The sequence below is a fragment of the Pongo pygmaeus genome, chromosome 10 (genome assembly GCF_028885625.2).
Source record: "Pongo pygmaeus isolate AG05252 chromosome 10, NHGRI_mPonPyg2-v2.0_pri, whole genome shotgun sequence".
Classification (NCBI taxonomy): domain Eukaryota; kingdom Metazoa; phylum Chordata; class Mammalia; order Primates; family Hominidae; genus Pongo; species Pongo pygmaeus.
Window position 1 is genome coordinate 110,341,495 of NC_072383.2, and position 15,874 is coordinate 110,357,368.

General features: G+C 44.6%; 1 protein-coding gene across 1 annotated transcript in view; it reads left to right on the forward strand.

Moving 5' to 3' along the window:
* ACAD10 (acyl-CoA dehydrogenase family member 10) overlaps nt 1-15,874 on the forward strand; it is a 71,828-nt gene that overhangs the window by 26,419 nt on the left and 29,535 nt on the right. The window contains 3 exon segments of the mRNA XM_054442153.2: nt 3,779-3,938; nt 7,126-7,267; nt 12,913-12,981. Of these exon segments, the coding sequence (XP_054298128.1) occupies nt 3,779-3,938; nt 7,126-7,267; nt 12,913-12,981 (371 nt within the window).

Consider the following 15,874-nt stretch of genomic DNA (forward strand, 5'->3'; position numbering starts at 1 on the left):
CTTCTATTCTTCTATGTTTGGGTTTTCATCGTTGAGCTGATGGGCCTGTAGGGCAAGAGCAAACATTGCAGCATAATGTTTCTTCTTGGCACAAGAGGGTATTGTGAAATTTTTTTTTTTTTTTTTTTTTTTTGAAACAGAGTTTCACTTTGTCGCCCGGGCTGGAATACAGTGGCATGATCTTGGCTCACTGTAACCTCTGCCTCCCTGGTTCAAGCAATTCTCGTGTGTCACCCCCTGAGTAGCTGGGACTATAGGCGCACGCCACCATGCCTGGTTAATTTTTTGTATTTTAGTAAAGACAGGGTTTCACCATGTTGCCCAAGCTGGTCTCAAACTCCTAAGCTCAGGAAATCTGCCTGCCTCGATTCCCAAAGATTCATGGCCTCACCACGCCCGGCCGTGAATCTTTTTTGAGATAAGGTCTTGCTAGATTGCCCAGGGCTTTGAACTCCTGGACTCCAGCAGTCCTCCCACCTCAAGCTTCCCAAGTGGCTGGAACTGTGGGTGCACACATCATGCCTAGCTGTTTTGTGAACACTTGACCAGTGCTTCTCTTTGCAGGATAGAAAGTTCAGTGTGGTTAGGAGTTAAATGGGAAGAGGAAACTCATTTTACTGCTCCCTCATTAGCTAAATATCCTGGGTCCGAAGGCCTTCCTCAGAGCACTGACTTCTTTGATAATTTCCCTCTAAAGGACTACCCTTTGTAAAAAGTAAAATAGAAGTTCTTCTTTAAAGACTTTCCTTATTATTTAATTACGAATAAATAGTAACTTCTTTTAGGAGCAAAATTTATTTAAAGACCTGTGCTAACTTTTTTTTTTTTTTTTGAGACGGAGTCTCGTTCTGTCGCCCAGGCTGGAGTGCAGTGGTGCAGTCTCGGCTCACTGCAAGCTCCACCTCCTGGGTTAACGCCATTCTCCTGCCTCAGCCTCCCGAGTAGCTAGGACTACAGGCGCCTGCCACCACGCCCGGCTAATTTTTTTGTATTTTTAGTAGAGACAGGGTTTCACTGTGTTAGCTAGGATGGTCTCAATTTCTTGATCTCCTGACCTCATGATCCGCCCGCCTCGGCCTCCCAAAGTACTGGGATTACAGGCGTGAGCCACCACACCCAGCTGACCTGTGCTAAATTTTTTTTTTTTTTTTGAGACGGAGTCTCACTCTTTCGCCCAGGCCAGACTGCAGTGGTGCTATCTCTGCTCACTGCAAGCTCCACCTCCTGGGTTCACGCCATTCTCCTGCCTCAGGCTCCCGAGTAGCTGGGGCTACAGGCGCCTGGCTAATTTTTTGTATTTTTAGTAGAGACGGAGTTTCGCCGTGTTAGCCAGGATGATCTCGATCTCCTGACCTCGCGATCCGCCTGCCTCGGCCTCCCAAAGTGCTGGGATTACAGGCGTGAGCCACCGCACCCAGCTATGCTAACATTTTTAAATATTTGCTAGCTGCGATAAAGAAATTAATGTATTTTATGTTTTTAGCTCCTACAATTTAGTCTAAATATTTGCCTTGGCATGCTAATACTGGTCCAAGCAAGTATTGGGTCATAGCTTGTTTCTCTTCTTTATTTGAAGGTGTTTTTATTTTTCTCAGCATTTTACAAGTTACTTCCTTCTTCCTTTGTTTTCCTCTACCTTTGCCTGTTTTAAAAAGTTTTAAGTTGCTAGCCAATTAAGACAAATACAGAATGTAAAGTCTCGTTCCAGCCAATGGAAACTGGACACAGCAGTAAGGTGGACGCGTTAGGTTATAAATAACCGTCTCCTTTGTTCAGTATACTTTCGTGGCAAAACTGCTGGCGAGTGTACCCTTTTTGCAGGAAGTAAAAATAGCCTTGCTGAGTAAATTAAATTTGTGTTCAAGTGCTATTAGGACCTACCAGCCAGATGGCCTAGAAAAATAAAATAGCTTTAAATATAATATTAGCAAAAAACGTCCGGGTGCAGTTGTTCACGCCTGTAATCCCAGCACTTTGGGAGGCTGAGGCAGGCAGATCACGAGGTCAGGAGATTGAGACCACCTGGCTAACACAGTGAAACCCTGTCTCTACTAAAAAAAATACAAAAAATTAACCGGGCATGGTGGCGGGCACCTGTAGTCCCAGCTACTCAGGAGGTTGATGCAGGAGAATGGTGTGAACCCAGGAGGTGGAGCTTGCTGTGAGCCGAGATTGTGCCACTGCACTCCAGCCTGGATGACAGAGTGAGACTCCATCTCAAATAATAATAATAATACTAGCAAAAAAAAAAAGATGTTTGTTTCATAATTAAAACTCAATGTTGTACCTTCGTTCCTAGTAATACTGCCCCTGATGGACTATAACAAAAGTGCTACAGGATTAACAGCCCTATCTGATAAACTTGCCAAGAATTCTGAAATAAATAACCCATTTTCTAAAATAATAAAACATTGGTTCAGTGGATAAAAAGAAGTTTTAACTTCAGTTCTCACCTCGTTTGCTCTTGTTATTGGTGTACTTATTCTTGTAGGCTGTTATATTATTCCCTGCCTTCAAAGTTTTTTTGTTTGTTTGTTTTGAGACGGAGTCTCACTCTGTTGCCTAGGCTGGAGTGCAGTGGCTCAATCTCGGCTCACTGCAACCTCTGCCTCCCAGGTTCAAGTGATTCTCCTGCCTCAGCCTCCTGAGTAACTGGGATTACAGTTGCACACCACCATGCCCGGTTAATTTTTTTGTATTTTTAGTAGTGACGGGGTTTCACCACGTTGGTCAGGCTTGTCTCGAACTCCTGACCTCGTGATCCGCCCCACTCAGCCTCCCAAAGTGCTGGGATTGCAGGCATGAGCCACCATGCCCGGCCTTCGAAGTTTTATACAAAATGTTGTCTCTGCCACACTTACAGAGTTAACTCCTAACTCTCCTCCACCCTATTTGGAAAAATTACTTCTATTAGAGGGACAAACAAAGCAATTAAGTCAAAACATATTAAACAAGTTTGAAGAGAAATGATAAAATAAAAAGAGGGGGAATTGTAAAAAGTAAAGTAGAGGTTCCTCTTCAAAGACTTTCCTCCCCATTTAATTAGGAATAAATAGTAACTTCTCTTAGAAGCAACATTTATTTGAAGACCTGTGCTAACATTCTTAAAAATCTGCTAGCCATGATAAAGAAATCAATGTACTTTATGTTCTTAGCTCCCACAATTTAACCTAAATATTTGCCCTGGCATGCTTATACTGGTCCAAGCAAGCATTAGGTCATAGCATGTTCTTCTTCCTTATTTGAAGGTGTTTTTACCTTTCTCAGCATTCCACAAGTTACTTCCTCCTTCCTTTGTTCTCCTCTACCTTTGCCTCTTTTAAAAAGTTCTAAGTTGCTAGCCAATCAGGACAAATACAGAATGTAAAGTCCCATTCCAGCCAATGGAAACCAGACACAGCAGTAGGGTGGATGCGTCAGGTTATAAATGACCCTGTCTCCTTTGTTTGGTGTACTGTTGTGGCAAAACTGCTGGCGAGTGTACCCTTTCTGCAGGAAGTAAAAATGGCCTTGCTGAGTAAATTAAATTTATGTTCAAGTGCTATGTCTTTATGGCACCAGGGAACAAACATTTCAGACACCTCCTAGGAAACAGATAGGAGCCCCTGAGGCCAGGATTGACTGCTGGCACTTGTTCAATATGTATTCTCTACACCTGTACTACCATGAATTGTAAAATTAAAAATATATATGTATATATATTCTCAACATTCTGTGAAAAGAAGGGAAAAATAACAACAACAAAAAATATACATCTACATATTCTCTCTGAAACCAGGTTAATGACCCAGAGACTGCATTAAAGGAATTAGAAGCTCTCTTGGGCTTTACATTGAGAGTAGGTGTTCCAAACACTCGGCCTGTGAAAAAGATGATGGAAATTCCGAAAGATTCCTTGGAGAAGTACCTCAAAGACTTACTGGGTATCCAGACCACAGGTATGTGGGCTTCTTTCGTGTTTTGGTAACTCTTTCCAAGGCAAAGGTTTTGGTCTGTTTCTCACTTTTCAACCCTAATGGAATGGGCTGGAGACAAAGAAGCTTTACAGTGAGGAAAATAGCCACTGGGCCTGGTGCATCGGAGCGCTGCTTTCAGTTTTGCTTGGGAAAAAGCATTAACTTCCCTATTTATGGATCTCCAAAAGTGTACCTATCCCACTCTTACACCTGAGAGTGTGGTATGGCAGTGGTTGCCTGCTTTCAACAGGGAGAGGAACTTGGGGACTGCAGTATGTGCTCAGAGGATTTTACAGTTTCTAATGCTTTGAGACGACAGCCCATTTTGTGAAGACGACTTAGAAGTTACATTGGCAGGCGGGGTGCAGTGGCTCACGCTTGTAATCCCAGCACTTTAGGAGGCCGAGGCAGGTGGATCACGAGGTCAGGAGTTCAAGACCAGCCTGGCCAACTTGGTGAAACCCTGTCTCTACTAAAAATACAAAAATTAGCTGGGTGTGGTGGTGGGTGCCTATAATCCCAGATACTCGGGAGGCTGAGGCAGGAGAATTGCTTGAACCCGGGAGGTGGAGGTTGTAGTCAGCCGAGATCGTGCTACTGCACTCCAGCCTGGGTGACAGAGCAAGACTCCATCTTGGGGAAAAAAAAAAAGAATTTGCATTGCTGACCGGGGCATAGTGGCTCGCTCCTGTAATTCCAGCATTTTGGGAGGCCGAGGCAGGCGGATCACTTGAGGCCAGGAGTTCGAGACCAGGCTGACCAACATGGTGAAACCTTGACTCTACTAAAAATACAAAAATTAGCTGGGTGTGATGGTGCACAACTATAGTCCCAGCTGGTCTGGAGACTGAGGCACAACAATCGCTTGAACCTGGGAGGCAGAGGTTGCAGTGAGCCAAGATCGCGCCACTGCACTCCAGCCTGGGCAACAGGGTGAGACTCCATCTCAAAAAAGAAAAAGGAAAAGGAAAAAAAAAAAGGGCTGGGCGCAGTGGCTCATGCCTGTAATCCCAGCACTTTGGGAGGCTGAGGCAGGCAGATGACCTGAAGTCAGGAGTTCGAGGTCAGCCTGGGCAACATGGCGAAACCCCATCTCTACTAAAAATACAAAAATTAGCCAGGCGTTTTGGCGGGCGCCTGTAATCTCAGCTACTTGGGAGGCTGAGGCAGGAGAATCACTTGAACCTGGGAGACCGAGGTTGCAGTGAGCTGAGATAGTGCCACTGCAGGCCTGGGCCTGGGCGACAGAGTGAGACTCCATCCCAAAAAAAAAAAAAAAAAAAAAAAGGAAAAATAATGTTGCTGGGTGTGGTAGCTCACCCCTGTAATCCCAGTACTTTGGGAGGCCGAGATGGGCAGATCACCTGAGATCAGGAGTTCGAGAGCTGCCTGGCCAACATGGCGAAACCCCATCTCTACTAAAAATACAAAAATTAGCCAGGCATGGTGGCACATGCCTGTAGCCCCAGCTACTCAGGAGGCTAAGACAGGAGAATCACTTGAATCCGGGAGGTGGAGGTTGCAGTGAGCTGAGATCGTGCCACTGCACTGCAGCCTGGGCAGCAGAGCAAGGCTCTGTCTCCAAAAAAAAAAAAAAAAAAAAAAGTTGCATGATTTTAAAACACAACAAATTGTCTCCATTTCTTGGAGAGAAGTTTTCTCTTTCCTCCTTCACATTCCGCCCTCAGAAAACCAGGTGCCCTGTGTGCTTTAGAGGACACTTTTGGGCCAGGGGTGGTGGCTCATGCCTGTAATCCTACCACTTTGGGAGGCTGAGGTGGGCAGATCACTTGAGGCCAGGAGTTTGAGAGCAGCCTGGTCAACATGGCGAAACTCCATCTCTACTAAAAATACAAAAATTAGCCGAGTGTGGTGGCGCATGCCTGTAGTCCCAGCTACAGGGGAGGCTAAGGCAGGAGAATCGCTTGATCCCAGGAAGCAGAGGTTGCAGTGAGCTGAGATCGCGCCACTGCACTCCAGCCTGGATGACAGAGGGAGACTCCATCTCAAAAACAAAAGAAAACAAAAAAGAAGACTTAAACAATTTTTTTTAATTTAATTTAATTTAATTTTTTTTTAGTTGGAGTTTCGCCCTTGTTGCCCAGGCTGGAGTGCAATGGCATGATCTCAGCTCGCTTCACCCTCCACCTCTTGGGTTCTAGTGATTCTCCTGCCTCAGCCTCCCGAGTAGCTGGGATTACAGGTACCCGCTACCATGCCTGGCTAATTTTTGTATTTTTAGTAGAGACGGGGTTTCACCACATTGGTCAGGCTGGTCTCAAACTCCTGATCTCAGGTGATCCACCTGCCTTGGCCTCCCAAAGTGCTGGGATTACAGGCATGAGCCTCTGTGCCTGGCCAAAGAAGACATTTTTCCCAGGTAATAAAGGCTTCACCCTCTTGCTCCGTGAAAAAGGCTTTTATTGATGGAGTTTCATGTTAGGATGTTTTCCAGCAATTGGATTATTGGTAGTGGCCTCTGCACAGCCAAGACGCCCACTCTGGCCAGCCAGAAGAACTCAGGCCGACTTCTGTTGCTTGCCTGCTCTTCTAACCAAGTGAAATCAGTCTATACCCAGGGTTCAGTCTTCTTATGGAGCTGAGAATGAATTAGTTTCACCTCAGCCAGGATCCTGCAAGGGAGCCACAAAATTCAGCCTAGTGCAGTGGGAAATTGCATCTCATGAAAGCAGCTTTGGGTCAGGCCGAAGGCCTCTGTGTTGCTCCTTTCAGCTGTCCCGGCAGTGTCAGGCAGAGGGACGTGCAAGGGCACCTTTCATCCTCAGGCTTAAAGCATTCCATTTGGCAAGATGGGTTGCCATGGCTGCGTTTGTGCTTGATAAATAGAATGAACATGTTTTTATTCATGGAGCAGGAGTTGGCAGGAAGGACAAAATTGGACACCTGCACAAAGTGGGAAAATTACTTTGGTATAAAATGAATGGCCTTTGACAAACTGTAGTGGCATGTGATCCTGGACCTGAGTTGGTGGAGTGTAGACCTGGGACTCAGTCACTCCTAGTAGGCAGGGAAGAGGTGCTTTTCTTGCACTGCATGGCAGATGAGGATATTTTGAAGCCCAAATGCAGAACTCATTAGAAAGAAAGAATGTTTGCTCAGATCTGTCCTCCAGGACTGGTTTGAGTTTTCTTTGTTTTCAAACTTGCAGGCCCATTGGAACTCCTTCAGTTTGATCACGGGCAGTCAAATCCAACTTACTACATCAGGCTGGCTAATCGTGATCTAGTTCTGAGGAAGAAGCCCCCAGGGACACTCCTTCCATCTGCCCATGCCATAGAGAGGGAGTTCAGGTAAGTTTTCAGGGCCAGGGGAGCACTTGCCCACTAGCCTCCACTGTGCACAAGCTCAGCCCTAAACTGAAAAGTCAGTACTCCATAAAAACACCCCGACATTTAAAACTACAATTATGGGCCAGGCCTGGTGGGTCACACCTGTAATCCCAGTGCCTTGGGAGACCGAGGCAGGAGGATCATTGAGCCCAAGAGGTCAAGACCAGCCTAGGCAACGCAGCAAGACCCTGTTTCTACCCAAAAAAAAAATTAGCCTGGGTGTGGTGGCATGAACCTGTAGTCGCACCTACTCAGGAGGCTGAGGTGGGAGGATTGCTTGAGCTGGGAGGTTGAGGCTACAGTGAGTTACTGTGGCATCATTGTACTGCCACCTGGAAGACATTGTGAGACCCTGCTCCAATCCCCAAAAAAGCCAAATGTAAATTAGAACTATTCTGGAAAACAATATGATACAATTTATTAAAAGCCTCAGTGTTTTCATACTTTCAGACCTAATAATTCCAATTATGGGGCTCTGTCTTAAAGAAATAATTCTAAGTAGGGGGAAACAGCTTTATGTATTAATATGCTCACCATAAAGTTGTTTAATAATAAGAATTTAGAAGGCCAGGAGCAGTAGCTAACGTAGTCCCTCCCTTCGGGAGGCTGAGGCAGGTGGATCACTTGAACTCAGGAATTCAAGACCAGCCTGGACAACATAGTGAAAACCTGTCTCTACCAAAAATACAAAAAATTAGATGGGTGTGGTGGCACATACCTGTAGTTCCATCTACTCAGGAGGCTGAGGTGAGAGGATCTCTTGAACCTGGGAAGTGGAGGCTGCACTGAGCCAAGATGGGCACCACTGCACTCCAGCTTGGGTGACAGAGCGAGACTCTGTCTCAAGAAACAAATAAAAGAGTTTGGAAACTACTTAAATGTACTATAATCTATACCGTATCAGGAAATTATTAAGTAAACCTTGGTATATGTACTTGTCGCAATGACAGTAATAGTAATAGCTAACATGTATTGAATGTTTAGTATGTGCCAGGCACTAAAATAAATGCTTTGAATGTCTTGTTACTACAGAGCATCCTCACAATTCTATGATATGTTACTATTATAATCCTCATTTACAACTGGGAAAAGTGAGGCTTAAAGAAACCAAGGCAGGCAGATTGCTTTGAGCTCAGGCGTTCGAGCCCAGCCTGGGCAACATGGTGAAACCCTGACTCTACAAAAAATACAAAAATTAGCCAGGTGTTGGTGGCTTGCACCTGTAGTCCCAGCTACATGGGAGGCTGAGGCTGGAGAATCACTTGAACCCAGGAGGCAGAGGTTGTAGTGAGCTGGGATCGTACCACTGCACTCACAAAGTGAGACCCTGTCTCAAAAAAAAAAAAAAAAAAAATTAACCAGCATACCCAGGATCATAAAACTAGTAAGCAAGTGCTAGAGTCCGGCTTTATAGCCAGTCCGTGAGATTTTGTAGCTCACCTTTAATGATTATGCTGTTATTGCAGCTAATAAAAGTATGCCTATAATAACAAATGTGTATGATAAAATTTTAAGATAGTAAAGGCAGATACAAACTGCATATGTAGTATTAGCTGATTTTTTTTTTTTTTTTTAGGCAGAGTGTCACTATTGCCCAGGCTGGAGTACAGTGGTGTGATGATACCTCACTGTAAACTCGAACTCCTGGACTCAAGTGATTCTCCTGCCTCAGCCTCCCAAGTACTACAGGCACATGCCATCATGCCTGGCTAGTTTTAAAAATTTTTTTGTAAAGATGGGGCCTCACTATATTGCTTGAACTCTTGGCCTCAAGCAATCCTCCCACCTTGGCCTCCCAAAGTATTGGGGATTACAGGCAGGAGCCAGCGTGCCTGGCCAAGGTATTTGATTATTAATTCAATTTAATAAAAATATTATTACTCAGATATTTTATTTCATCTTGTTTTAGTTTTGGTAAGTTGTAATTTCTAAGGAGTCTGTTCATATCACCTAAGCTGTTGAATTTATTATTTATAATATTCCCTTACTATCCTTTTAATATATGTAGGATCTATAGTGATATCCTTTTTTTTTTTTTTTTGAGATGGAGTCTTGCTCTGTCACCCAGGCTGGAGTGCAGTGGCATGATCTCGGCTCATTGCCACCTCCATCTCCCAGGTCCAAGTGATTCTCCTGCCTTAGCCTCCCAAGTAACAGGCATTACAGGCATACGCCACCATGCCCAGCTAATTTACTATTTTTAGTAGAGATGGGGTTTCCCCATGTTGGCCAGGCAGGTCTACAACCCCTGACCTCAAGTGATTCACCTGCCTCGGCCTCCCGAAGTGCTGGGATTACAGGCGTGAGCCACTATGCCCACCCTAGTGATATCCTTTCTTTATCACTGCTGGTATTGATTGATAATTTGTATTCTCGCTCTCTTGTTAGTCTAGCTAGGGATTTATCAATTACGTTGATCTGGGAACCACAGTTCGGTTTTGTTACATTTTTCTATTGTTTGTTTTGTTTTGAGGCGGAGTTTTTGCTCTGTCACCCAGGCTGGAGTGCAGTGGCGCGATCTCTGCTCACTGCAACCTCTGCCTCCCAGGTTCAAGTGATTCTCCCGTCTCAGCCTCCTGAGTAGCTGGGATTACAGGCATGCGCCACCACACCCAGATAATTTTCGTATTTTTAGTAGAGATAGGGTTTCACCACGTTGGTCAGGCTGGTCCAAACTCTTGACCTTGGGTGATCCACCTGCCTTGGCCTCCCAAAGTGCTGGGACTACAGGTGTGAGCCTCTGCACCTGGCCTGTTTTTCTTTTCTAATACAAGCATTTAAATATATAACTTTTCAGGTTGGGCGTAGTGGCTCCCACTTGTAATCCCAGCACTTTGGGAGGCTGAGTCAGGTGGATCACCTGAGGTCAGGAGTTCAAGACCAGTCTTGCCAACATGATGAAACCCTGTCTCTACTAAAAATACAAAACTAAGCCAAGTGTGGTGGTGCAAACCTATAGTCCCAGTCAATCGCGAGGCTGAGGCAGGAGAATCTCTTGAACCCAGGAGGCAGAGATTGCAGTGAGCAGAGATTGCAGTGAGCCAAGATTGTGCCATGGCACTCCAGCCTGGGCAACATAATGCGACTCTGTCTCAAAAAAAAGAAAAGAAAAAAAGAAGTGCATTGTTTAATTTTCAAATATTTGGGTTTTTTTTCTAGGTATTGTATGTGAATGAATTCTAGTTTAATTCCATTGAAGTCTAATAAATACCCTAAAAGATTTCAATTTTTTGGGTTTTTTTGAGATGGAGTCTCTCTGTCACCCAGGCCGTAGTACAGTGGCGCGATCTCGGCTCACTGCAATCTCCACCTCCCGGGTTCAAGCAATTCTCCTGCCTAAGCCTCCTCAGTAGCTGGGACTACAGGCACATACCACCATGCCCGGCTAATTTTTGTATTTTTAGTAGAGATGGGGTTTCACCATGTTGGCCAGGATGGTCTCAATCTCCTGACCTCATGATCCACCTGCCTCGGCCTCCCGAAGTGCTGGGATTACAGGCGTGAGTCACTGCGCCCAGCCTTTTGTTTGTTATTGTTTGAGATGGAGTTCCACTCTTGTCGCCCAGGCTGCAGTGCAGTGGCATGATCTTGGTGCCTCCTGGGTTCAAGTGATATCTCCTGCCTCAGCCTCCTGAGTAGGTAGAATTACAGGCGTGAGGCACCATGCCCGGCTAATTTTTGTATTATTATTATTATTTTTTGAGACGGAGTCTCGCTCTGTTGCCCAGGCTGGAGTGCAGTGGCACGATCTTGGCCCACTGCAAGCTCTGCCTCCCAGGTTCACGCCATTCTCCTGCCTCAGCCTCCCGAGTAGCTGGGACTACAGGCACCCGCCACCACTCCTGGCTAATTTTTTTTGTATTTTTAGTAGAGACGGGGTTTCACCATGTTAGCTAGGATGGTCTCGATCTCCTGACCTCGTGATCCGCCCGCTTCAGCCCCAAAGTGCTGAGATTACAGGCATGAGCCACTATGCCTGGCCCTAATTTTTGTATTTTTAATAGAAACGGGGTTTCGCCGTATTGGCCAGGCTGGTGTTGAACTCCTGACCTCAGGTGATCTGCCCACCTTGGCCTCCCAAAGTGCTGGGATTATAGGCGTGAGCTAGTGTGCTGGGCTAGATTTTAATTTTTATTGAAATTTATTGAGATTTATTTTATGGACCAGCACATGACTTATCTTGGTGAACATATTGTGTTTACTTGAAAATAATGTGTATTTTGCAATATCTGAGTGAGTAGTATACAAATGTCTATCAGATCAAGTTGGTAGTGGGTTCAGATATGTCTTTAGATAAATCTATTTTTGTCTAATTCTATCATTACTGAGAAAGGAGTGTTAAAAGCTCAACTAAGACTTGTGGATTTCTTCATTTTTTTCTCTTTAATTTTGATCATTTTTACTTGATGTATTTCAAAGCTCGGTTGTTTAGCACATACATATTTATGATTGTAATATCTTTCTGATGAACTTGCAGTTGTATCATTTTCAAATGTCCCTCTTTGTCTCTGGTGGTACACTGTCGTAAAGGCTGCTTTATTTGATATTAAAGTAGACGCACCAGCTTTCTTATGCTTAGTGATTGCATAATACTTCCATTTCCATCCTTGTTTTTGCAACCTATCTATGTTTATATATTCAGCGCATATCTCTTGTAGACATCATATAATTAGGTCATGTTTTTATGTCCAGGCTGAAAACGTCTGTCTTTTATTTTTATTTTATTTCTTTTGTTTTGTTTTGTTTTTTATTGTCACCCAGGCCGGAGCACGGTGGAGCGATCTTGGCTCATTGCAACCTCCGCCTCCTGGGTTCAAGCGATTCTCATGCTTCAGCCACCCAAGTAGCTGGGATTACAGGTGCGTGCCGCCACACCTGGCTAATTTTTGTATTTTTAGTTGAGACAGGGTTTTACCATGTTGGCCAGGGTGGTCTTGAACTCTTAGGCTCAAGCAGTCCTCCCCCTCAGCCTCCCAAAGTGCTGGGATTACAGGCAGGAGCCACCGTGCCTGGCCAACTTCTGTCTTTTAATTGGAATCTATTCATCTTTTGAGTTTCATGTAATTATTGATATGTTTGATTTAGGTCTACGGTTTCACCATTGGTTTTTTTGTTTGTCCCATCAGTTTTTTTGTTCTTACCTACTTTTGGGTCAATTGAATAGTTTTTAGAATTTCATTTTAATTTATGTACCATTTTTAATTCAGAAAAGTAATTTCAGGCCAGGCGCAATGGCTTACGCCTGGAATCCCAGGACTTTGGGAGGCCAAGGCAGGTGGATCACCTGAGGTCAGGAATTTGAGACCAGCCTGGCCAACATGGCAAAACCGCATCTCTACTAAAAATACAAAAATTAGCTGGGCGTAGTGGTGCACATCTGTAATCCCAGCTACTCGGGCGGCTGAGGCCTGAGCATGGCTTGAACCTAGGAAGTAGAGGTTGCAGTGAGCCAAGATCGCGCCACTGCACTCCAGCCTGGACGACAGAGTGAGACTGTGTCTCAAAAAACAAAACAAAACAAACAAACAAAAAACAAAGAAAAGTAACTTCAAGAAAATCTCATCAATTCAGCCAGCAATTTTGTTTATTTTCATTTCTCCTGGCAGGATTATGAAAGCCCTTGCAAATGCTGGAGTACCTGTCCCTAACGTTCTTGATCTCTGTGAAGATTCAAGGTAAAGTTCAGATGTTTTTGCTATTTGCACATTCAGGCTACAGGAGAGAAAAGCCCATATGCTAACACAAATTCCAATTTGTTAAAGACAAATAAAATTTGGGTAGGAGGGAAAAGAAACTTTATCACAACCTCTCCCAGAAGTTCTCAGATATTTAAGTTATCCTGCAAGATAAGTATATGCCTGCTTTAGGGAGAATTGGAAGAAAACATCTTTTTTAACATTCAAAAAATACATATTTATCTAGTTTCATGTTGCTTGTTTTTTATTTATTTATTTATTTTTTTATCAGAGTCTCTCTAAACTGTTTTGTTTTGTTTTTTGAGACGGAATCTCATTCTGTCACCCAGGCTGGAGTCCAGTGGCCTAATCTCGGCTCACTGCAACCTCTGCCTCCTGGGTTCAAGTGATTTTGCTGCCTCAGCCTCCTGAGTAGCTGGGATTACAGGCGCCCCCTACTACGCCCAGCTAGTTTTTGTAATTTTTGAGTAGAGACAGGGTTTCACCATGTTGACCATGCTGGTCTCTAACTCCTGACCTCAGGTGATCCGCCCACTTTGGCCTCCCATGATGCTGGGATTACAAGTGTAAGCTGCCTCGCCCGGCCCTAAACTATTTTAAATAGCTTTGTAACATGCTTTTTGAGTATCTCTTCTTTCCTAACGTTTTAATTATGTAACATTTGAAACCTTCAGAAAGGTGAAAGAAGAAAAAATAATACAATGACTACCTGTTTACACTTCATGTGATCAAAAATTAAAACATTGTTAACATTTTGCCACATTTATTTTCTATATATGTGTGCGTGTATATATGTATGCTTTTAACATGTAGATAATGATTTTTTTTGGCTGAACCTTTTGAAGTAAGTTTCAGACAGCATGCATCTCTCAAGAATAAAGACATCAACCGGGCACAGTGGCTCACGCCTGTAATCCCAGCACTTAAGGAGGCTGAGGCAGGCAGATCACTTGAGCCCAGGAGTTTGAGACCAGCCAGGGCAACATGGCAAAATCCCATCTCTACAAAAACAAACAAAAAATTAGCCAGGTGTGGAGGTGCACACCTGTAGTCCTTCCTACTTACCCAGAAGATTGAGGTGGGAGGATCACCTGAGCCTGGGAGGTGGCGGCTGCAGTGAGCTGTGATCACACCACTGCACTTCAGGCTGGATGATAGAGTGAGACCCTGTCTTTTTGTTTTTTTCCTTCCTTTCCTTTTTTTTTTTTTTTTTTTTTTTTTGAGAGGGAGTCTCACTCTGTTGCCCAGGCTGAAGTGAAATGGCACGGTCTGGGCACACTGCAACCTCTGCCTCCTGGATTCAAGCAATTCTCCTGCCTCAGCCTCCCAAGTAGCTGGGATTACAGGCATGCACCACCACACCTGGCTAATTTTTGTATTTTTAATGGAGACGGGGTTTCGCCTTGTTGGCCAGGCTGGTCTCAAACTCTTGACCTCAGGTGATCCATCTGCCTCGGCCTCCCAAAGTGCTGGATTACAGGTGTGAGCCACTGCACCCGGCTGACATTGTCTTTCATAACCACAACACCAGTATACCTATTTAATAACAGTAATTGTTATATAACCAGTATAACAATTATTTAATAATAATACTGAATATCTAGCCCATGTTCAAATTTCCCCCATCCAAAACATCTTTTGTAACAGTTTTTCAACTTGAAACATTTGTAATGGTAGGATTTTCAAAACAGTTTTTTAGAGTAGTAAACTGGAGGCTGAGGCAGGTGGATCACTTGAAGCCAGGAGTTTGAGACCAGCCTGGCCAACATGGTGAAACCCCGTCTCTACTGAAAATACAAAAATTAGCTGGGCATGGTGGCTTGCGCCTGGAGTCCCAGCTACGTGGGAGGCTGAAGCAGGAGAATCGTTTGAACCCGAGAGGCAGAGTTTGCAGTAGGCCAAGATCGCACCACTGCACTCCAGCCTGGGTGATAGAGTAAGACTCTGTCTCAAAAATAAATAAATGAATAAATAAATAGAGTAGTAAACTGATTGCTAGTAATGACCAAAAGATGGATTAGTGACATGTCATTGGGTCACCTTAGTACTGCTGGGTGGTATATACACCACTCATATCACCAAAAAATGATAAAAATAACCTCAATAACAAGAAGGGATACTTATTGAACCCTTATTGGAACCAGAGACCATGCCAGGCACTCTGTATGTTTGTTCCTTAATTCATTTTTTTTTTTTAAGTAACAAGTATCCTGAAGCTCCCTTAGTTCTTGCAATACCCTTTGAAGTGGGTATGTTTTACAGATTAAAAAACAACAACATGGCTGGGTGCAGTGGCTCACGCCTGTAATCCCAGCACTTTGGGAGGCTGAGGCAGGCAGATCACCTGAGGTCAGGAGTTTGAGACCAGCCTGGCCAACATGGTGAAACCCCGTCTCTACTAAAAATTCAAAAATTAGTCAGTCATGGTGGCATGCACCTGGAGTCCCAACTATTTGGGAGGCTGAGGCAGGAGAATCGCTTGAACCCAGGAGACGGAGGTTGCAGTGAGCCGAGATCGCGCCACTGCACTCCAGCCTGGGCGACAGAGCAAGACTCCATCTCAAAAAAATAAATAAATAGGCCAGGAGCGGTGGCTCACGCCTGTAATCCCACCACTTTGGGAGGCCAAGGCGGGCGGATCACGAGGTCAGGAGATTGAGACCATCCTGGCTAACACGGTGAAACCCCGTCTCTACTAAAAATACAAAAAATTAGTCGGGCGTGGTGCCAGGCGCATGTAGTCCCAGCTACTTGGGAGGCTGAGGCAGGAGAATGGTGTGAACCCAGGAGGCAGAGCTTGCAGTGAGCCGAGATCGCGCCACTGCACTCCAGCCTGGGTGACAGAGCAAGACTGTGTCTCAAAACAAAAAAT